General features: G+C 39.4%; 1 protein-coding gene across 8 annotated transcripts in view; it reads right to left on the reverse strand.

Annotated features, from left to right (window-relative positions):
* Window positions 1-23,567, reverse strand: part of ZC3H13 (zinc finger CCCH-type containing 13) — a 65,435-nt gene that overhangs the window by 34,950 nt on the left and 6,918 nt on the right. For 3 of the 8 annotated variants that reach the window (XM_059727426.1, XM_006275998.4, XM_059727369.1), the window contains exons 3-9: window positions 22,704-22,826; window positions 22,176-22,285; window positions 14,874-14,985; window positions 6,188-6,296; window positions 2,516-2,655; window positions 1,589-1,749; window positions 7-204 (exon numbers count right to left, since the gene is read on the reverse strand). In XM_059727426.1, coding sequence (XP_059583409.1) covers window positions 7-204; window positions 1,589-1,749; window positions 2,516-2,655; window positions 6,188-6,296; window positions 14,874-14,985; window positions 22,176-22,285; window positions 22,704-22,826 — 953 coding nt within the window. Of the gene's footprint in view, window positions 1-6; window positions 205-1,588; window positions 1,750-2,515; window positions 2,656-6,187; window positions 6,297-14,873; window positions 14,986-22,175; window positions 22,288-22,703; window positions 22,830-23,567 lie in introns of those variants that run through there. The other 5 variants (XM_006275997.4, XM_019500448.2, XM_019500449.2 and 2 more) reach the window with 5 other exon arrangements.

A 23,567-nucleotide genomic window follows, 5' to 3' on the forward strand; every position in this document is an offset into this window, starting at 1 on the left:
ACCCACCTCTGCTTCTCTTTTTTCTCCTTGTGCCTTTCAAAATCACGTCCTCTTTCTTTTCCCTCTCTTGTTTTTTCTTCTAAGCGCTCTTTTGCTTTATGTTTTTCTTTATGTTTCTTTCCCAGGGGAGCTTCCTCTTGGACTGGAGGGGGAGGACTGGGAGTGCGAGGCCCTTTCTTTTTACTTTGGTTGTTTTTTGAACTCCTAAATATAAATAACCAGAAAATAATATTTGAAAGAGTAACGAGTATTTTATTTCATGATTTAATTAGTACTGTTGCTACTGAAATTATAGGGCAAAGTGCTTTGTAGCTTTTAGGGCAGACCTCTCTAGGCCATTAGCAGACACTGGCATCTATAACTAAACTTAACTGAATTGTGAATTCAAAAAAAGAAAATTCATGTCAAGTTTTCCTTTGAGGTACTGCATGGTCACTTCAATTTATAACCCTTATTTCTGAGGCAGGCTTGCAACATCTGGAACTGTTCCCAAAATACAATGCCCTTGTAAGCCTGCATGCATCAAAAGGCAAAAAATTTCTTTTACAGTCTGTCTGCTTAAACTCAAATTCTAAAATTTAATATACCAGTCACCCACACAAAATGAACTGCAGGATCAGTGCTTTGGATTTTAAGCAATTTGGACTAACCACCTCTCATTCTAAAGCAGCAACAATACTTTTGAGTGTGTTATGAACTAACATTTCTATTACTTCCACTGTTCATTACAAGAAAATAAAACCTGTACCTTTACACCGATATGTATTTTTCATACAACTAAGTTATAAATATAAATAGCAGCAGCCAGATGACACTGCATAGACACCAGCAATTTTTTAAACTTCTTTTGCAGAGTAAATAAAATATTTTGCCTCATCTATGCAGAACTTGCCACAAAGAAAGGGTTTGGCAAATACAGGTATCTGTGCTTGTAGTGGGGTTGTAATTTTCTTTACATCTAATGGAGCCAAAAATTGATTCAGAAGTTCTGAAGTCAGCAAAGTCTTAAGACAAGTCTTAGCTGATTGATTTTAGTGGCAAGAAGCCCAGTTGTAATAGCCTATGATTTTTGCCTAACGTTATCACCTATCTTTTCTACTTTCCCCAGTCCAGTAACTCTACAGGGTGCTCCTAGAATCTAGAATATCAAACAGTATTTTCCTAGCTAGCAATATGCAGTTACAACAGAACACCTGACTAGCCAAATTTAAGAATGTTACTTCTGGTTAGGATGAACTCACATTTAACAGCTATTTAACATCCTCTAGTGCAATTTTATTTTTACTTATTTCTCTAGCTCCTCTCAGCCTCCACACCTGTTCTGATGTAAAGTATAACGTTCAATGCAAAAATCTAAACATTATTATTACATTAATTAACAGGCACCTTTATGTACTGACATGCCCCAAAGATTACGTCTGGCAAGAAGTTACAGTTTAGACACTGACAGGTATGCAAAGTCAGACAATCCCCATCTAAAAAAAACAATGAAAAAACTTATACCCAACTAATTAGAACATGAGATGCTTCATGATGAATAAATACGTCAACGTGAAACATCCTCTTCCATATATGCCTGCATACTGACCTCTGCTGGTCCAAAAGTGGTGAAGACACTGTAGAAACCTTCTTCTCTTTCTTACTTGCTGAAGAGGAAGATTTGGGACTAGATCTTCGCTTTGGAGATTTACTAGACTTTCTCGGTGAAGGTGATGGTGATAATTTAGATCTAACCACCTCTGGAGAAATCTTGAGAGAAAGGAAAGTAGTCTCAACTGCAATTATAATGTTAGTCTTGATCCTCAAAGACCTCATCTGATGCTCACATGCATCCTGAACAAGAAATTAATGCTAGCCATCATCCAAACTTTAGATTATGATAACCAATTACCTCACCTTAGACATACCAACCATATATTTTTTCCAAAATAATATATCTTAGTATTATAATGTCTCTAAGTGATGTGATGCATAAAAATGCTGTGCTTAAATGAATGAATGATATACAATGAAATTAACTGATGCTCAAGCCCGCTACAATTCAGATTCTTACAAAGTTATCACTTATCCTGAAAAAAATCACACAAGATTAACTTACAGCTCAAATTCTCAGTCTTCTGGCTTCTCCACCCATAACACACAGACTTCAAACCAGCACACACGTTCCTCTTACGAGCTACCTACCAAGTTTATACTTAGAAGAAGCATGAACAATGTGAATAGTAAAGGCATGGGGAGGGAGGGAAAGCAGTGGAAATCAAGACTTCAAGCCTGATAAGTGATTTTGAGACAGAGCATATAACAATGTAGTTCCTTCTTTCCTATTTGTCTCCTTCCCTACAGAAAAAAGGTCAGCTGGAGTACTGTCCTGATTCCAAAGTCATAAACAAGAATACTTCTTTATCACCTGATTCATAGTAGCATACAGAGGTTCCAAACATGCATGAAATAATTAGGGGGCCATGAAATGGCTGTTGGCAAGCCACAAGAATGTGTTCCTCTGCAAAATACAAACCTCTTTCTTAATGACTATTTCCTCTCGCTTCTCCATGTTTTCCTGTTCCAGCTTCATTAGTTCTCTTTGAATCTTTTGGCGCTTCATTTCCAAAGACAACTCATGATCATAATCGTAGTTAACATCTCCATTATCAGAGTCTTTATTAAAAAAATGTGATAGGCAATATATGAAATAAGTAGTCTTAAACGGGTATACTTAACACAAGACATGTAGGTTAGCTATTTAACAAGCAAACATACATATAGGGACCTCAACAAGCCAAAGTCTGATCTCTGGTATAAGTGGTGGAAATCTGGAATAACTTGAACAACATCATGTAACTATAATATCTGATTTATAATACCCTTATCTTGGTTGCACAAAAATAAGATTTTTTTTGTGGCAGATTTACATAAGGTAAGAAGGGAGAAAGCAAATAGGGAACTATTTTTGTTTACTTTCTAGTCGCTCAACCACTAAAAGAAACTGAAATCATAAAAACCAGAATGTTCAATTTCAGCAAACTCCAGCACAATATCAATGAGTTCTCTTTGATGAGGATATTGATTTTGCTCAGTGGAAATATTTCAGTTATTCAGACTTATTTGGAGGTTAATTGTAAAGAAATGTGGTTTTTATCCTTGTTTCTTTATTATATAAATTAATTATATACTAAAATGTACTTGGAGAATACTGGATTTGTTTGTTTTTACTTTATAAAGTCTTATTTCTTCTTGATTTTTATATTAGAAATCCAAATATAACCTCCTCAGTCTTACTTGGCAGCTTATACTTGGAAGACAATAAGTATAATATCATTGCCACCATGAAAGTGAAAGCTTATTGAAGAGGGAACCATTTTTTCCTCTGTTTAAAATTATTTTTATTTTATTTTCATTTGTTTAACATGCTAACATTTACATTCATAATAGCACCATGGAATACAATACTTTCTCCATATCACAGTCAGTTAGCATTACAGTTCAAAGAGCTTCATAGCTCCTTTGGCTGAAAGACTCTGAGTACAGGTAAGATGTAGGATGTGTAATCACACAGCAAATCAGTGTTATATTCTGTTCATCAGATCACCATTTAAAAATATTTTCACATCATTTTAAAATGCAGATTGTGTTTAACAGTGACGTAACTAAGAATGCTCTAAGAATATTACTGCACAGTCTGAGTACCTTCCAATAATATATTTAAAACATGACTAGCATTTGGCAATTATAGTTTACTCTTACTAATCCTCTCCTTGTACGTAAGAATTTCTTTAACATTCTATTCAAATATGGTGCGTAAGAAACTGCTGAATACCATATTTACTCACGTACCATGCTCGCCTTTTCCCCAACAATTAGGCTTCCAAAATTAGGGTGCATGTCTTAATTGAGGAGGCTGTTTTTTCTGCCCAGAATAAAAGCATGGAGACACTGCAAAATGGTTACTGCTTTTTTTTTTTTTTTACTTTTCTAATCTCCAGCTCCTGTGTGGAAGGAGGGGGCAGATTTCAGCAGGGTAGATCTGGGGCAGGTACAACGATAACCTCACTTTGATTCCTGCTGCAGTCAGCAGCAACTGTGGTATTACTATTTAGATAGCACAGTGGAAGTCGATTGCTTTTATGGCTCAGATAATCTACCTGATCCCTCCTAATCACTACTCACTCAATAGGTGTTAATGGCCTCATCTACTTTTTTAATAGTCTTGATTTTTCACTAATCAGGCTATCCTTTCTTTGTCAATTTTGCTGTCTCTCTCATCCTACTTCGCAGGCCTGCAGGCTGTTTTTAGCTCTTTTCAAAATCTCAGATCCATCCACAAAGTCCAGTCTTCAGCAGCAGCTACAATCTGTTTTTGACTAAGCAGGGAAGGGAGGGTGAGGAAGCTGAAGATTAAGGTTTGTCCCTGGCTCTGTGTAGCCAAAACTGTGGAAAAGTATTTTTTTTCTTCATGGTGCCCTTCAAAAAACAAGGTGCATGTCTTGTCTGAGTGCATGTGGCATGAGAGAAAATAAAGTAATGTTAACAGATAAAAGAAATGTGAGCACATTTTTAAGAAGTAAATAAGATACCAGCACAATGAAACTCTTGCAGTGAAGTCATACCCTGTGTAGTACTAAAATTATGTCCAATTCTGCTCTACTACAGATAATTTAATTCCACCTGAATTCACTATAAGTTCCACTGTTCCCTGTTGCCCTGCCTCCCCCCCCCGATTGTTTCAAATCTGTCACTTGGGTCAGGGACAGCAGGTTTGCTTTTTTTTTTTTTTTTATATTACAAGAAACTTTATAAATCTTTTAATTAAATAATCACTGCATTTGCCTGCTTACTCAGAACTGGCTTCAGAATGTATTATTTCAAACATCAATTGTCTATGTTGTTATAAAATAATGTTAAGGATTCCTAGAAGGTAAGAAATTTCTTTGCTTTAATTCGGCATGAAATTATTTTAAACTACAAAATTAGTGTAAATTATGTATTAGCGCACTTGATCTTAGCCAAAAGGCCGAGAAGCAAATTCTCAAATCAGAAATGCATAGTAGATGATCACTATTGAGACAAACTCCCAATTGATTGAACACTCTGCCACAGCAGTACATGAAACATGCCAACAGTTCTATATTTTATCACTTCAAAACCATTTTTAGCAGAAGAATGATTAAATCCACATTGGAGTAAATTTTCATCAATAGTTTTAACACAATTTACATATTAGAAACATACGCTCACTAATGCCCTGTAACTATCTCCATCGACAGATTTAAAATTAATAGAGTTCAAAAAACCTCTCTAGCAGAAGGACTCTCTTTACTCTGTACAACGCCTATGGAATGGAGCCCTGATCCATGATGAGAGCTCATGCAATGGTAACAAAATCATCATCATTGCTACTATAAGAATTACGCCAGAATAGAGATCTCATTATCATGCAGACATCACACAACTTCAGAGTAAGTCAAGTCACCTATAATGCTAACAAGAGGAAATAGAAAAATTATGAAAGAAAAAAAGTGTCCAAATCGATTTATGCAGTTAAAAGAAAGACACACTAGTATCTTAGACATCAAAATCCTTTTATGAGCACAGAATAGAGAGTAGTAGTAGTAATGAAAACATCCATTTATCACCTTGCTACTGGGCTTCAATGCGACTTCAAGGTAAAGGCAAAGGTAAATGCGTTTTTATATTTCCTGAGTTATGTCCTTGTGAATAAGATGGAAGTAAAAATTACTCCAAAATCTGATTTTTTACTTTAAATTCATTTACTGATCAGCTCTTAACAACTGATGCAATTTAGATTCAAAGAAACAATTTGGGATTTGAAAGGTTCTGCCAACCAGGAAGTGGCAACAGACCTATCTCCTTTTCTTTACTGTACAAATGAAATAATTTTATGACTGCAGTCTTGTTCTATAAGATGCAGAACAGATTTTCTGACAGAATACAAAACAAGAAAAAGTCAGTGGTTACATTATATTACTTGATCCAATTTGGATTGTTGTGTTCCTTTCTCCCGCACAGATACATGCCTCAGTATTTCACAGTTATCTGTGAGTGGCTACTACATGAATGTATTGTTTAGGAAAGTGAACTTTAAAATCCTCAACTTTCCGTTAACTGATAATCTGGTAGTACGTGGAACACTGTAATAGAGCAAGAGGAGTCTTTATTGCATTCCACTTACCTTCTCTATTTGTTTCCCAGTCTCCATTTTCCTCTTCACTTTCTGGAGTCCTTTCCTTGGTAATTTTGATGTCTTCCTTCTCTCTATGCCTTCCTCTTGAAGATTCTTTCTGCACAGAGGGGAAAAAAACCCGCACACTAAATCAGAGCAACAACCTTTTAAAAGAGAAGCCCAAGGTAGATAAAATTTATTTTGCACTTTCTAAAAAATGCTGTAGAAATATATTTCTTTAATCTGAAAAGTAAATATGTTCCGAGTTATCTAGAAATTCTATTGGGAATTTTTTTAGTATTATTTGATAGAATTAGTATGCAAGGCAGATGAAAGGTTTATAAGAAGGTAAAATAGAGACTGGAAGACAGGGCAAGAATCAGCTGACAAGCATGTGTTAAAGAGCAGTGTTTACAGCAAATTTCTGAAAGTATGCATCAGGTTTAAACCAGATTTAATATATTTAAAGCAGGTAGAGAATGGGCACTGCAACTGGAAACGAGAATGTTTTTATGTAATTTAGCTTCTGAGGTCCCAGCTGTAATGGGTGCATGCTTAACAGGGCTGTGTGAAGCTTCAGTCGCTATTTCAATTCGGCAGAGATTCAGCCCGATTCGGTGGCTGAATCTGAATCCAAATCGAATCAAGAGACCCTTTATTCTCTCTGAATCGAATCGGAACCCTCAGAATTGATTTGGAGAGATTCAGAAAGATTCGATGATTTGGACATAGACACAGCTTTAAATGTTTTTTCTACATACCTCAAGGTACCAGGCGGCTTGTGAATGCTGAGATGGTGGGGCAGATGGAGCTTCCCATGGGAGCATGAGGGGGTCCCCAGCATGCTTGGCAGTGGACCCGGAAGTGGACCACAAGCATTTCTGGTCCACTTCTGGGTCTGCCAGGAAGCACGCAGGGGACCCTCCACCTCCCCCCCGCACCTCGACGACTGAGGCCTCCTGGGTCTGGGGGGGCACCTGGGGTCCCCCTGCGGCTGATAGCCAAATGGCTGATTCTCTGAATCAGCATCAAATCTTCAGATTTGGCCGAATGGAATTGGGACAGTGATCCGAATCCAAATCCAAATCGAATACAGCCCGTTTCACACTCCAATAATGCCTAACTTTATCTGATAATGGAAATCAAAGTATCAAAAAGCCTCATGGGGAGGAGGGCTTGGGGAGAACTCAAAGCTACACAATAGCATCTAGATTTATTGACAGCTTTACACTTGAAATATATATTTTATAACTAAATTAATTGCTGTCAGCCACAGAGTCCTTATTTTGCAGAGGGGGCAGATGACCCTATGGAACCACAAAGAAACCAGTATATTCTCATCACAGGAAATAAGGTTGCCACAGGCAGCTTGCTCATCTGCTGCTCTCCTCCCTGCACTAACTCCAAGTAGCGCAGCTTAGTAGTTGATGCAGTTAAGCTAAAAACATAACTATCTGCTAAGAAAACCACCGGTGTTCAAATTGCACAAATTTCTACAGTGTCTTGCTTTTTACATTAGCAACTTTAAAACAGTGTCTTACCATCACTTAAGATTTTAATGTCTTTTAACTAAAAAGTTAAATGCACTTATGAACACATTGCAAAATGCCTCCTTGCTACTGCAAACAAACAAATAATGAAATACATTTATTTCAAGGCACAACTAAGGTCACTAAACTTTGGTACATTACAGTAAAATCTTCAGTAACCGGCATGCTGGCTTGTAAGGAAAAGTGAAAATGGAAGTGCCCACTGTGGCACTTCCAGTTTCTCCGAGCACCCATGGCCCGGGCAAAGCAGCCTGTGCTGCCGAGCCCACACGGCCCAGGGGCATAACAGGCTGCGCAGGGCCCGCCTCCCTGTCCTGTGGGGCCTGCAGAGCCCGTGGGAGGGCAGCAATGCTGCAGGAGGGGTGGCGACGCCCTGGACATGGCGGGAGAAGCGGCAGCCCAAACAGGCAAGGACGCCTGTTCGGGGCTGCTCAATTGACCAGAATATTTTGTTATCTAGCATCCCTCATGCCTCGGGGATGCCAGATAACAAAGCTTTTACTGTATTTAAAATGTAAGTAGAATTGCCCATTTTCAAATGCTTAGGCCCCAGGGACACATTCATTTAAAGGCAAGACAGGATCTGGTTCCTGATCCCAACAGTTGTATTTTCTTCCATGCCACAAGTGCACGGCAGGAGACACATTTTGAGATCAGGAATCTCAACCACATCCCTTCCATTTGCTAGTGCAGGGGGAAGTCTGGGATCATGACCAACTTGTCCTTGTACTGCCCAAAAGACAGTGAAAGGGCCAAGAGTTAAAAAGTTTAAAATATTTATCCTCTAGAATGAATGTTTTATTGGTTTAAATGCATTAAGTAATTTAGTTATAATAAAGTTTTCAGGTGCACAATGGGTTGTTAGCTAAGAATTTAGCTGCCTGTACATCTGAGTACAATTCGTAGCCTGATGCTGAAGTTAACTGAAGTCATTGCTTAAACAGAAACAGCACTAGATTTTATGGACCCAATTCCATAAAAGTATGGCGTATATTTAACATAGTTAACAGGACGTAAAAGAGCTCTGCCATCACCAAGAGAGATCAGCATCTCTCAGAGTTGTGTTCAAATGGCCTCATGCATACTTAAGCCAATTTCTTTCTCAAATCAACGAAGTTTGACAAAGTACTAGAAGTCTGACCCTAGTAAGTAAAACGGACTTCCAGTGAGAAGTTTCACTAACCCGCTAACCCAAACAGAGAAAACGTTCACAGTATTCCTGTATTCTGCAATTTTTGAGAAGTTGTATAATCTAGAGAAGCAACGAGCTAACATTACACATGTAAAGACCAATATGTATATGGAGTTCTAACACACAGAATGTCTAGAATCTAGAACAATCAAGCCACTGCCGATTGTAACAAGTATCCTCTGGACAAACCTGGTACTACTTAAAATGCCGAATATTCTTTAAATTTCAAAAAACTGTGCAAATACTCACTAATGCCCAAAGCTCCAGTGTAAGATAAGCAGATACTGACCACTTTTTATAGAGAAGATGATGGAAAACAGAAAAGCTTAGCGACTTTCTGTAGACCAACAAATTAATATAACCCTTGGATTACAACTGAGGTGCTTTATTTCTCCACCACTTGTTCACTTAAACTATGCTCCATACCAATCACACGGTAACTCCAGCTGGGAACGTTTGGTAATCTGTATTATCACCAGGAATCTCAATTTTCCATTTGCTGCAGAAAAACATGGATTTTCATCTTTAAAGGAGAAAACATGGGAAAACAGTTTTCCCTTTGCAGGTTGGCAGACTTGGGGGAGCAGGAAAGTGAAGATCAGGGAAGTGAAGACCATGCACATGGCTCTCCAGTGTGGTGGAGAGCAGCTCTTGCAACTCTCCACAAGTAAGTCTATGGGAGGGTATAGATGAGGCATGGTGATGCAGATGCAATGGGTTGCAGGGGACGGGCATGTCCTCACCCCCAGATTTGTGTGCCCATAGTAGCCATGGGGCTGCAGCCTAGCTGAACTGGCATAAACAGGAGTTGCCTCCACGGCTCAGCAGGCGGGACCAGGTGCGGGAGAGTGGAATATAGCGGTGAGGCTCATTGCTGCCACCACTGGAACCCCAGCATCAACGCAAGGAATAACAGACCAATGGGGGTTTCACTGACTTTACCTCCTCCCATCACCAGCCGCTCATGCGATGGGCCACAGTTCTATGCCACAGCTGTGGCCCAGGTGCCGCTCCTGGGCTCAGTCCACCCATGCTGTTCCCCACCCCACCACTGGTGACGGCAGGAGGAGGGGAGGGCAGCGCAGTGCCCCTTCCCCCCCATCAGTTACTTTTCACACTACTGGCGGCACAGGGTTCTCGGCGCCAGCAATGAATCTCGCTGTCCCACTCCACCGTCCTACACAAGGCTCCACCTGCCAGGCCACAGAGGCCCCCAAGAGAAGGGCAGCAGGGTGGGGAGCCCTGAGTCCCACAGCAGGCACCCTGCAACCTCCCCCTACTCCCCACAGGCTCCATTCCAGCTGTGTCACTGTGGGCAGGGGTGAGGGCTAGGCTCCGCATTCCTCCCTCTGCTCCGGCCCCAGCTGCTGCCGCCATGCACATGGCAGCCACGGTTTGCATGCTGCTGTGCCGGCTGCAGCTGGCGCCCACAAGACGAAGAACAGGGAGCGGGTAGGATGCAATGGCCAGATCCCATAGCCCTGGCAGGTGGGGGCCCCCTCTGGCAAGGCTAGTGGGGTCAGTAGGCTGCAGGTTAGGAGTGAGAGACCCTGGCGGGAACAGGGGTGCTGCAGATTGTTGAGTTTGGGGCACCGGCAAGGATTGGGGTGGTGGGGAGAATATGCGTTGGAAGTGAGGTGCACTGGCAGGACTAGCGGGGCTGGGGCTTGAGAGTGAGGGAGAACGGCATGGGCAAGGAACAGGCATATCTAGGCTGCTCAGTGCCAGAAAGCCGAAGGGAGAGGGAACGATATCCACAGCTGCTCACCAGGACACGGGTCTATAAAGGAGGCAGGGACAGCTCTGATTTTTCATGACAAAAAAACCAAAATCAAATGCCGAAGTACATAGGTATTTAGAATTTATTTTATTATACTAATTGAGGTACTGGTAGGTTTCCAAATCGTTTTAAAATTGTAAGTATATCAATAAAGCAGTGTGTTCAACCGATATATATAGATAAAGATATATATATCTATATCTATCTATTAGGGCTGTGCAAAGCTTTGGTTGCTGGTTCAATTCAGTGAAGGTTTGGCCCGATTCAGCGGCCAAATCTCTGAATTGAATCAGGAGACCCTTTGATCTCTCTGAATCCAATCGGAACCCTCTGAATCAATTCAGAGAGATTTGACGATTCGGACGTAGACGCAGCTTTAAATGTTTTTTCTACATACCTCAAGGTATCAGGAGGCTCATTATTGCTGAGATGGTGGGGAAGATGGAGCATCCCACAGGAGCACAGGTAGGGTCCCCAGCACACTCAGCAGTGGACTTGGAAGTGGACCAGAAGAACTTCTGGTGCACTTCCGGGTCTGCTGTGGAGCACCCCCCTCCCGGCAACTGGTGCCTCCTGGGTCCTCCTGCAGTCGACTGCTGAGCCAGGGGGGCGCGGGCCTCGCGCACTTGGTGGTGGACCCAGAAGTGGACCACAAGTACTTCCAATCCACTTCCGGGTCTGCCACGGAGCATGCAGGGGGGGCCCAACCTGCGCTGCTGTGGGACGTTTCATCTGCCCCACCATCTCAGCGTTCACAAGCCACCCGGTACCTTGAGGTATATAGATATGAGTGGTGTTTTATTTTAAGCATGGAAAAGTACAGATTTGGGGCTTTTAGATCAGAGAATTTTGGAATTCTTTTAAACAGAGAAAACCAGGAAACCTGATGATCATATGCTGTCATCCGTTCCTTTCTCACAGTCAGTGAAATACTACAGTGACAGACAGCTTCAGAATATGAAATACATGGCACATTCCTTTGGAATCAAGTTTCTAAGCGTATGCTTAAATACCTTCTCTTACAGTTAACTTTGTGTGGTCTTTAATCATGGGAAAACCCTTCAACTTTGCCCCTTAGCCACAAACATTCTTCATAAGTTACTGTGAAATATATTCCAATGTCAAGCTTTGCAAGGAATTCACCTTCTCATGATACAGTTGAACTACTTTTTCCATGCAAGTATATAATCTAACTTAGACAGGTACAGCAGAAATCTTGCCCTCTTATTTGTAAACTATTTAGTAGATTTACAGCATTAGGGTAATATCACAAACAAACAAAAATCCATGAACACAAGAAGAGCCATAATAAATCAGAGCAAATGTCAACATAGTCGGGAATGATCTCTTGTAGTGGACAGTACTAGATGAGAATGTAAACTCAAGAAACCCCAAAATGGACAATTAAGGAACAATCTGTTCACAGCAGAAGTTTCTTTCTAAATCCAGGCATTTACTCATTATCTTATATCATGAAGCATAAAAATTTATATTCCTCCCAGAAATGTTTTATACTATCTAATGCAGCTGTCTAATCCTTTTATGAAGCCTACTAAGTTCTCAGAACGTATCTTGTGGCAATGAGTTCCAGACTTTAGTTATGTGATGTAAGAAATACTTCTCTTTATTATTTATAAATTTGTTGCCTTTAAGTTTCATTTGGTGACCCCATCTATTACCTTAAAGAAAACAGGAGCATCTTATATTTCCTACTATGCATTATATACCTCTCATGTCTCCTTTTATTTGTCTCCTCTTCAAAACAGTCCAATAATCACCTCCTTGTCCTCCACTAGACACCTTCATCTTCTATTGTATCTTCTTTCAGATGGGATGACCATAATCAGGGTTTGAGATAAGACTGGACCATCAATTTATGTAATGACAAATTTTATTATCCTCTATTCCATTTTATACATTTTGTGGTTGCCACTGCACTTTGAACAATGTTTTCATTGAGCTGTCCACAATAACTGCTGTGATTTTCTCCTGAGTACTTAAGTGTTACTTTAAAACCCAGTAATGAGAATGAATCGTTTACAATTATTCCTTCACTCTGCATTACCTTGCATTTGTCAACAGTGAGTTTCTTCTGTCTTGCTTTTATAGGTCCATATGGAGTTCCTCCAAATATTCCCTACTCTTGATTGGGCAAATATTTTTATATCCTTTGTAAAATTGGCCATCCAAATTTCAAACTTTTCTCCAGATTCTCAATATACAAATTAATTGTAGCCCAGTCTTGGAATGAACCAGTGGGTTAGACTTTTTAACCTTTTGTCACATGGAAAATGAACCATTTATTCATTGCTTGTTCTCTTGGGCAGCTTCTAATTTTACAATTCTAAATTCTACCGTTCTATTTTACCACCTTTCAACTTTAGACTGTTCAGACTCTGAAACCTTTTGTTTCAAATGAGGCTACTTATATGTCAAACAAGTTTCATTAAGTCCCTATCTTTGTGGAAGAGTTTCAATTCCAACAGAACGCAAAAGAACAATTTTCACTTAACTGCGTTATGCTCATTTCTCCGCCATATATCATATTCCAAGAAGTGCTTAAGTCTCTCACTACCTATTTTAAATTAATGCTTACTGATACAATTCTCATGTTAATCCCAAATGCTACTCCCTCCAATCCTGAAATATAATAGCTGTTTTAATGACAGGGTGCTTATTTCTGTCAGCAACTCAGCCACTTCATTCTTCAGTTTTTTCAGAACGCTTGGCTGTATACCATCTGGTTGTGGTGACCTGCTGCCCTTTTTCAACTCGTTTCAGAACCTGCTCTTTTTGACACCTCACTCTGTCTATGTCTCATCTTCATTAACTGAAAAGCATAGATATTTCCCCACCATCATCTGTGCTGGAGACTGATGCAGAGGAATTATTTCAATTCTTGGCAAAACCCTTATTCTTCTTAATAGCTTCTCCTACTCTCTGTTATTCAGCAGACCCAACAATTATCTTGCACAACTCTTATTTCTGACACACTTTTTATTTTTTATATTTCTTTAGTTACTACATTAACAGAAGGTTATGAATGCGTTTTAAGATCTCAGAATTAAAAAAAACCAAATTAATGTTCACTCATGAAAAAAGGAATCATAATTTTTAATAATAGGGAAAAAACCACACATTCCCACTCTCCTTGTTTTCAAGAGCAGCTGAAATATTTTGATCAAATGTAAGAATATTCAAGTAAAAGACTGAAACCCTGGAAAACTGCAGCAAGTTAGGAACAACTGAAAACACAAATTAGAATGGAAACTACTATGCAACTTTAATGGTAGTAATTGTCAACAATTCCCTTGTTACTTCTCAAGCAAATTCCCACTTACATGCAGCAAGTAGGAAATAACTGAGGAAAGACTGCTATGAATACCTGCAGAAGCAAAACCCCCCCCTTAAAAAAAAATCTTCTAGCAGATCTGAGGATAAAGATAGTCTGAAAAGGAGTGACCCAAGAATAAATGGATGAGGCAGTTGCACAACTGCAGAGAAGTCTTATCAATCCTGTCTCTATTCATTAGTAATGTCAATGGAGAAGGTGAAACTTTTTACTGAGGGGGGAGGGGAAGTGATGGGCAAAGGGAGGAAAGGAGAGTTTTGACTAGGGAAGAAAAGAGAATTTCAACTATGGAATTTGCTACAAAGGGAGAAAAATGAGCTAAGGGTGTATGAATTAATAAGAGCTTATGAAGAAAGGTATTCGGGATTAACAAAATAGAACTCGGGATGAGGTGCAAGTAAATGATGGGCTGGAATAAGTGTAAATAAGGCTGGGTGGTTTGTGCACTTCACTTAGGGTACACGACTAGCAGATTTTTGCCTCAGCTGGCACATTTAAGAACATCAAAAAGTAATAGTGTATATCAAGTAGCTGCCATGCTTCATCCCACAGGCTGCTATATTATGTAACATGTATGTTGAACTTGTAAAGAGATTTGGGAACCTGAGAGGGAAAAACTGCCATATAATTGCAAAATCATTAAAATACTTTAACGCAATTAAAAGTTAAGAATTTTTAATAAATTTTGTATTACATTATACAAAATGTTTTCTGTATTTAACATTCAATGTTAATTTAAAAGTCGCCATGACCAAGTTTTTAAGACATGCTGCCTGACTGCTACTGAAGGAGTTTGGAGTTTCTGTGAACTCCAATCTTACCCTAACAGGAGAAGACGATTCCTCTGTATTTCGTTTCTGTGGCTCAGTTTCAACCTCTTGACGTTTGTTCTTCATTCTTTCCCGAAGATCCCCAGTGGGCCTTTCTGGTGACCTGCATAATGTAGAAATAGAATATAGCCATTTCTATCAGATTTCTCTCTCTTTTTTAAAAGAATAATAATATTCCTTCAATGATTTTTGCATGGTTCGTTATTAAAAAATCTAAGTTCTCCACCAAAGCAGAATACAAGCTAATGAAATCTAGTGAGTACAATAATGCTAAACTGTCTTTAAATTTAAAAAGTTGTACTAGTTTCCAAGCAGTCAAGGAAAACTGCTTCTAGGGGGAAAAAAATTAGTTGGCACAATACTGCTTTACTAAACCAACTAATCTTATGTAGGACATTCTTTACTAGGGACAGTATAGCTAACAAGTCAAAAGTGCAGCACTATTTCAGATCAGTGTTTAAAGTCCCAGCCAAGCGGTTTCCATTCATGTCTGCCTTCCCCTAATGTAATAACCACTCATGACCCCATTACACCCTTCTTACCCTAGCCCCATCTATATTCAAAGTTGCACTGGTCAAATAAAGCTGTAACTTCTGTTTAACTAGGCTAAAACCTTGTGTGGACACATTAAGAGCATCCACACATGATTCTGCATTGGCTTTAACTAAATCTAAATTCGTCTGAACAAAGATTTAAAAGTTATACCAATGCATCAGCGAATATAAGTCAGGGCTCTGATCTGAGGTCATACTCATGCAAAATTTCCAAGTTCCCTTGGTCTTGGCCATACTCTTAAAAAGGAAAGCTATAGCAAATGTAGGTATCAGCAACCCTCCCACTAAGGCTTAGTCTGCACCAAAGGTGTCAAGATAAGCTGGCCCTGTGGACAGGGTAAGGGTCACTGGGCTGATCTACAGGTTAGATCAGAATCAATCCCTGTACCATGAGCAGTGTCCACTGCACCAGGTTCAGCTGCATGCAGCACATCCACACCACTCCCCAACTGCATGGGCTTGTGCTGCATGCAGGTTAGATCCAGTGCTGCATGCAGTGCCTTGCTGGGCCAGTCCTGCATGCTGGCTCCCCCCGCCCAGTCCAGACCAGACTGGCCCTGAAACCAGGGTGCAGAGCCAATCTAATAGGGCCCCACATGCTGCCCGTGCTCTTCTAGACAGACCCCGTTCTGCATGCAGAGCCAGGTCCGGCCCACATACCACATGCAGAGTGAGCCCTGGAACTAGTGCATGCTGAATGCAGTGCAGGGCTGGACTGGTTGCAAGTGCTAGACATGGCAAAAGGGGCCAGCACAGGGCATGTGCTGCATGCAGCGCCCTGCATACTCGTTTAATTTTAACCAGCTCCGAAGCCAGTGCACAGAGTTGGTCCGGTGCAGGCACAGCATACAGCACGGACCCCAGACCAAACCTCCTCTGCCATATGCAGTACATGCCCTCAGTCCAGCTCCTGGCACCACATGCAGCATGCATGGCTGGGGCAAAGATGTGCCTCAAGCAGTACAGTGAGGTCAGTCCAGAAAAACATGGACCAGCTTATATAGCTCCCCAAGGTCAATCCAGTCTGCCAGCTGTATGTTTGACACCTCTGGGCTACACACGTGTTATACCCATACAAATTATAATGAACAGCAGCATGGATCTGTTCACTGACACGGTTATAGTAGTACAAACCAGCAAGCACTTAGGTATACTGGGATGAATAGGACCTTAGATCTTTAACATAATAGTAATAATGTAATATATAATTAGGAACCTATCTAAATCGACATTTTGTGGATTTTGCGGAAACCGCAAAAATGTGTGGTCCACAACTGCTGGGAAATCCAGCATTGGCTGCGATTTCCCACAAAACCAACCAAAAAAAAAGCAGTAGAGACACAGAACGAGTGAAGGCGCCCTCTGTCAATCAATGGCAAGGGGTGAGCCTGCCAGGGCCCATCCACCAATCAGCAGCAAGAGCAGAAGTCACTGAAATGCCCACAAAAAATTAGCTCTGCATGCCACAAGTGGGCCGCACAAAAGCCTTTACCTCACTGTAACTTAGGTAAGCCCCTATATACAGTAGAGTATGGACAGACCACCAAAGTACCACGAGATGAAAAAAGTGTGGGATTTAACCATGTTCAGCTGCTTTAGCCTGATATAAATTTAAAGCTAACCTGCAGTATTTTATCCTTAAATGAAAGAAGGCTAAAATCAGATTAGCTTCCAGTTTCCACAGAGGAAAAGAAAGCATATGGGCAATTAGTATGGATCTGAGGCACGATAAATATATGCCCCTTTCTGTTTCTCAGTACACTTTTCCATGTGTCTTTGCCCTGAAATACTCCTCCCTTTTTTAGGGGGAAAAAAACTAAACTAGTATTAGGCATCTTTACAACTGCATCAACAACAGAGGTGAGTAAGACTTCATCATAAAAGAATTGAGGCAAAATAACGTGTGCTTCAGATAAGTCCTTCAAGTACAAGTGCTGAAGAAGCTGCTGTTCAAAGCCTTTCAAGTCTAGACATACTATTGTTCTCAACAAGCAAACTTATCTCAATACTAAGCACAGATCCTGTGGAGCTCCTGCTAATTCCAAACCACAAATTCCAAACATTTGTTTCTTCACCACTTTCGTTCAAGCTAAACAGAAAACACTGATTAGCTACTTGAGCTGGGTGAGAGGGGGGCGGGTTGCCCGAGATTTGAAATAATGAAACCTCCAGTTGCTTCAGGACATTGCTCGTTTTATACTGATTAATATTGCCTTTAGAAACAGCAAGTTCGAGTATTTCCATATTTTTCATTATTGTTTTCCCCATTCTAAAATGAGTCGAACTCTTTCCTTCTGGCTATCCCACATATACAAATATTTATGAAAAAAAGGATCTGTTTCTCATTTTAAATCTTGCTCATTTGTTTCACTTCCTTTTTTTGCAATAACTTCCATAGTTAAAAATGTTAAATATGGTCATAATGTTCAGTCTTAAGAGAGGTCTAAGGAGAAACAAAGATGTACCCTCCTCATGCCTGAATATATATTTAATTCTCAATAAAGCACACCCATAGGATGCTGTAAGTCAGAGGAAGAGGATAACTTCTTAAATATATTGTCATTTACCCATATTTCAAAACAACACTGATCAACATAATTACCCGGCATAAGTCATCTTCAAAGTGGCCATACTTGCAGCTTTTTAATGGTTATGGTTTTGTGAAGCTATAGCTCAATTAAGTATATTTTTAGTACTGAAAAATAATTCAGTAATGAATTACTTGAAATATCAAAACCATCTCTGAAATAGCTGTTCAGAATCTCCACCCCCAAAAATAACTTCCTTCCAGCATTACAAAAAGTAGTAATTGAATATTCTTTATATGTATTTTATTTAAAAGTCAAATTCCTTCTGTTACCACCTCTCCTACACAAAAAAAGATCTTGAGTTATGGAACTGACAAATATAGAAAGCAAAAGGATTGCATATGATCTATAGATAATACTTTGACTGCAAAACACAGATTAAGCATTATCAACAGGAGCTTTCCTGAGAATAAGACAGATTAGCAGAACTTGTTGAAAAGGCAGCTAAAGTACTGTCCAGCCAAAGAAATAATACTCTACTTGGTGTTTCTAGAATATGTAGCATTTCTCTAAGTTTTAGGAAAAGGAAGAGACACATTCCAAACACAATCTCTCAGTATACCATAGGTGAGGAGGGAAACTGGAAACTAGAAGCAGCTCAGTATATTTAGGAATTATTCAAAACTTTAAGATGAGGAAAAGAACAGGAAACAAGAAGCAGAACAAAGCATGATGGGACTGTTACTCCTTATATCTACAGGGGAAAAAGGCACTTGATGAAATGTCAGTAACCATCTCTCTAATAAAAAAACCCAATATAGAGGCAGTAGAAACCAATAAGCACATTTCACCACATTTATATTTAATTGTTTAGGAAGTCTTGCCTGTTTTAAAGTACTTTGGTTTTACATACAGAAAATAGCTTGGAAGATAATAGAAAAATTACTGGAAATTGCAAGTTTATTTCTAGTGTACTGGAAGTTCACTGTCTTAAATGTTTTATCCCCCTCCCCCTTTAAAAAATGTTTATATATTGCAAGTAGTACATGGGGAAAACACCCCAAAACCTTAATATCTGCCTTACAGCACAAGTTAAAACATGAGATGCTGAGGTCTAAACTAAGTAACAATATGGCCAGATTGCAATTAGAAATGCAAGTTGTAGTATAAGGGATTCTTGCCTGTCTCAATGTCTATTTAAAAGGAATTCCTAAAGAAATATTCTATAGGAGGCCTTGTGTTTTCTGCAAGATACAGGAATCTTCCATATTTTAAACTTGACCTATACTACAGAATTTCACCATTTCACCGTTACAGCTAAGCATTATTTCCAGCAGCATTTTAGCTCATCAAGCAGCTTGGCTTGTATTAACCAGTGCAGTGTGACCACTAAGCATACCAATCACCTTTATCTTTACACTGTGGCCTCAATCCCTGTAACATCAGGGACAGTTCCAGGAGCTTATGCTGCTGTGCATGTTTGATATCTGTCCACTGACTGACACATACAGTTGGTGTGTATATTATGATGAGATAATCTTGAGATCACTATAAGGGATGCATCAATTCTCAGTTTCATTTTAATACTAGTTGAGCTTGTCAGAATACATGCGTTTGTATTTGTTAACATTATATTGTATTTGGTTTCTTACAATGATTTGTTTTACTTTTTGCTTCCAGTAGCTTGATTAATGTGTGATAAGCATAGGCTCAAGGGTTCAAACAGTTGTATACAGTCACTACCAGAAAAGTCCAACAGGTGTTCCTATACCCCGATGACTCTTTATCTAAATTCTTATACGATAACCCAAGATACAGAGGGAGGTTGTTATTTTGGGCTAGCTGATGAAGCTAGATTGTCACCCTGTTCTTATTCCCTGATCCCATGCTATGAGGTGTACATGACATTTGGATGCTATAGAAGTACCAAACAACTGGCTCTTCAGTATACCATGAGCAGGTAGGAAGAAAGCTAGGATTCACTTTGGGATCATGGAGGAATGTTGTCATGCGTCTTCTTACTACATCCCTTTTCTGTTGTCCCGCAGCACCTTCTGCCATCCCATCCTTCCCCCTCTCCCCCTGCCCTTCAAGTCTCAGCTATTTGGGAGATGAGGCTGTCTACTGAGGGCCAAGACCTTGATAATGTATAGGTAGTAATATACTGGTTTGTTATTAAATCTCAATAGCAACTTAACACATGCATACTGGACCTATTCCATGCTGTGTAATTCATGAACAGATCAAGATACATGGTGTGCAAGGGGGAGACGGGAGTGTTTAAGCTCAAATAACATTTTACATTAAAAGAGTTTCTGAAGTCTAAATGAACCATCAGATGCCCTGTTTTCCTACTGTAGGAGGAAAGCCTTAATTGGGAAGAGTAGGAGCAAAGGTGACGTGAAAAAAAGGCTTCTTCTAGGCAGACATGGATCTGGAGGGGGAAGAAATGGTTGACAGCCTGTGCTTTGTGCTACTAAAGCTGCCTGCAAAAGTCACAGGACTGCACTGAGAAGATTAACTAAACAAAAGTGTAACCACCACCCCTGGACTTCCCTGACACTCAAGCATTAGCAGTGGTCTGAACTGAACTGGTGCAGAAAGTAACATGTTTATTGCAGAGAGCTGACAATTTCCCTGGGACTTGGAACATCCAGGACACATTTCCAACAGCCTGACAAGTGTCCCTGCCACCTAGAAGACTACTAGAGATGCTAAAATTCTTTAATGCAGAACAGACTTGTCTGTGTCTGGCCAAGAGCTACCAGAAGAATTACTACAACATACAAGCAAATATCTAGATGTCCTATACGTTCTCTTAATATACGTTCTTACCCAATTAAACAAGTTAACAGCATGCTACACAATTTGATTTTCATTCTCTCTCAAAGGAAAGTGATAAAAAATGAAGAGAGAAACCAGCATTATTAAGAGCCAGCGATAATTTTATAGCTTTACATGAGGAAGAAAGTTACCAAAAATCCAGCCATAAGCAGCAAGTTACCTTTAAAATCACCAAGTAGGAGTATATACTGAATATCCTCCAAACACAGTGTCAAGGGGAAAATTTCACTTAATATGTACCAGTAAATTCTCAAGAAACACTTATACATAAAACCTTTTTTTCCCTTTGATTTTTGAGACATATAGGACAGAACAGAGTAAGATCCTTTGCACATTGGAAAAAGCCTACAGGTACCCTATATTTTATATCCAAACTGCTACACTTCTGGAAGTTATAAAAAGAGCAAGTAAGTGTAGTTTAGCATCTTCAGATAAAAAGCAAGGAAAAAGGAAACAGAACCATAACCTCAGAAAGGGTCTCCTATTTGACCTTCATCAACTACCTTATCCTCACTTCAGACGAAGGATATCGCCTACATCACAGTCCTGTTAGGTAGAATAACTACTGTTTGTAACCTGAGATCTTTGTATGAAAGGACTGAAATGAAAATTATGAAGTAATATTTTTTCTATAGCAGAAGTGATTCAGATTTATCATTAGTTTTACTTTCAGTTAGTGAACAGGAAGTTATACGACTTGAAGAGAAACTGGAGTTTCTCTAAACCAGACACTTTTCAAAGACAGAATTTTAATAATGATTATAACTGATGAATAGGCAAGTTACAAAATGTATTCATTTTTCTTAAAAATAAGCTTACATTTTTCAGATCTCTTGTGATGCAGAGGATTTGTCCATATAGAACTATAGTTATAAAAGTACATTTTGATGTACTAGAATCTTTTCATAACTGGAAGAAGAATAGCTACCTCAACCACCCAACAATATTGTTACTGATGAAGGCAAAAAAGGATGTGCTCTGATTTTGTAAGTACTGACTTAAGCAGTTGCAAAACAGCAGTTTGGCAGAAGACAAAGGCATACTGAAGCTGTAATGAGCCTATACAAAAATTCACATACTAAACCACTTGTATTTCCTATTTCATGAAAGTACGATTGAGCAAAGGAAGTTAATCTGCATCCAGAACATTTTAATATTTTTTGTAAATCTCACAGACACAAAAATCAGGGTAATTTAATGCCAGTGCAACTTGCCAAATTGTTGTTTTTAGCAGCTTCACAATCCCAAAGATTATTGATCAAACATACCATTAGGCACACCACAGCATTTCCAATTTTCACAGAAGACATTTGCAAAAGCTATTTTCCTACAGCACGTGAACAATTCAAAGTGAGTTCTTGATTTACCTTCTATAACTGCTGCTATAGCCTTTACCTCGTGGTGAAGGGCCATGTACGAATCTACATGTGTTCCCATAGAGGCAGTTGCCAGTCTTCAGCCAGTTACGGCACTGTGTCTAAGAGACAGACATTACTGGGTGAATTTCACACTCATTTCTGGAAAGACCACTGGTGTGCATGTGGCAGAATACACAAATTATTCTACATTTATTTCCATTTATCTGAGATTTCCCTCTGCCAATAATTTACTTCATAAAAACCAACAATTAGCATAAAGGTCTGGCAAAATAATAAAAATGCTATTAAACAACCTTATTACTGCACCTCACATAAGAGGGTACAACACAAGTTATTTAAAAATCTACTAATTCATATCTTGATGAACACCCGGAGTTATGGGGCTCCCTTCATTTCCACTAATATCACCAGTGATTGGGTATTTACTAATCATGAACTACTCTACTACATTGTCTATATCCTGGAAGAGAAGATACTGGGAAAGTGAGGAAGAGAAAAAACACTTTTACAACTCACCTCTGCAGTACTTCCAGTGCTGGGTCCAAGCCTTTCAAACACACTGGGTCTTCGGGATGTGCTATCGGATATGGTCTTGGTATTTTCCACTGTGACCTTCCTTCTAATTTTTGACATTTTGTACTACTTCAACCAAAAAAAAAGCAAAACTGTAAAATCTTCAATCTGGGGCTATTGACACGAAATTCATAAAGATAAAATATTACACTATAAATTGTATGACTTGCTGCAGAGGTGATGGATAAAGAAACAAGAGAGGTCATAAATGAGTAAAATGTATCTAATTGCAGAGGGGATGACTTTAATGATAAATAAAACAGTTTCAAATTAGTCAACTGAACATTTAGAATTATGTTTTTTTCATTTTATTTTATGACCAGCTTTAGATTCCCTGCCTGCCTTTTGGAAAAAGCTCAGGTGATGCTCTGTTTATTCAGGCAAAAAACAAAATGCAAAAAGCAGTTTTCTCTGATCACATGTTTTTGGGCATCAGTTTTGGAATTTCAAGTATAAAACACCACTATATGGTATTTACCCAAGGCCTCAAAACTGGTTTGACTGGTAAAGTTCGCTCTCAGTTTTAGAAGCCAGGGGCGCTTATACATGTGCAGCGAGGCTTCTCCCATGCACTGTAATTACAGCATGTCAGAGCAGATTCAAGCATCCCCATGCTGAAAAATGGCGATGGGGGGCGCCATTTTTCAGTGTGAGAATGTTGATGCACGTGACCCTCCAGGTGCTTTAATTAGAGCAGCTATTGAAGCCACACTAATTAAAGTGCCTCCCCAATGCCCACTCCCAGAGCACATGTATATACAGCCTTAGGTTTCTGAAAGGGAACTCGTATTTCTCCCTTCACTGTTA

The sequence above is a fragment of the Alligator mississippiensis genome, chromosome 1 (genome assembly GCF_030867095.1).
Source record: "Alligator mississippiensis isolate rAllMis1 chromosome 1, rAllMis1, whole genome shotgun sequence".
Classification (NCBI taxonomy): Eukaryota; Metazoa; Chordata; order Crocodylia; family Alligatoridae; genus Alligator; species Alligator mississippiensis.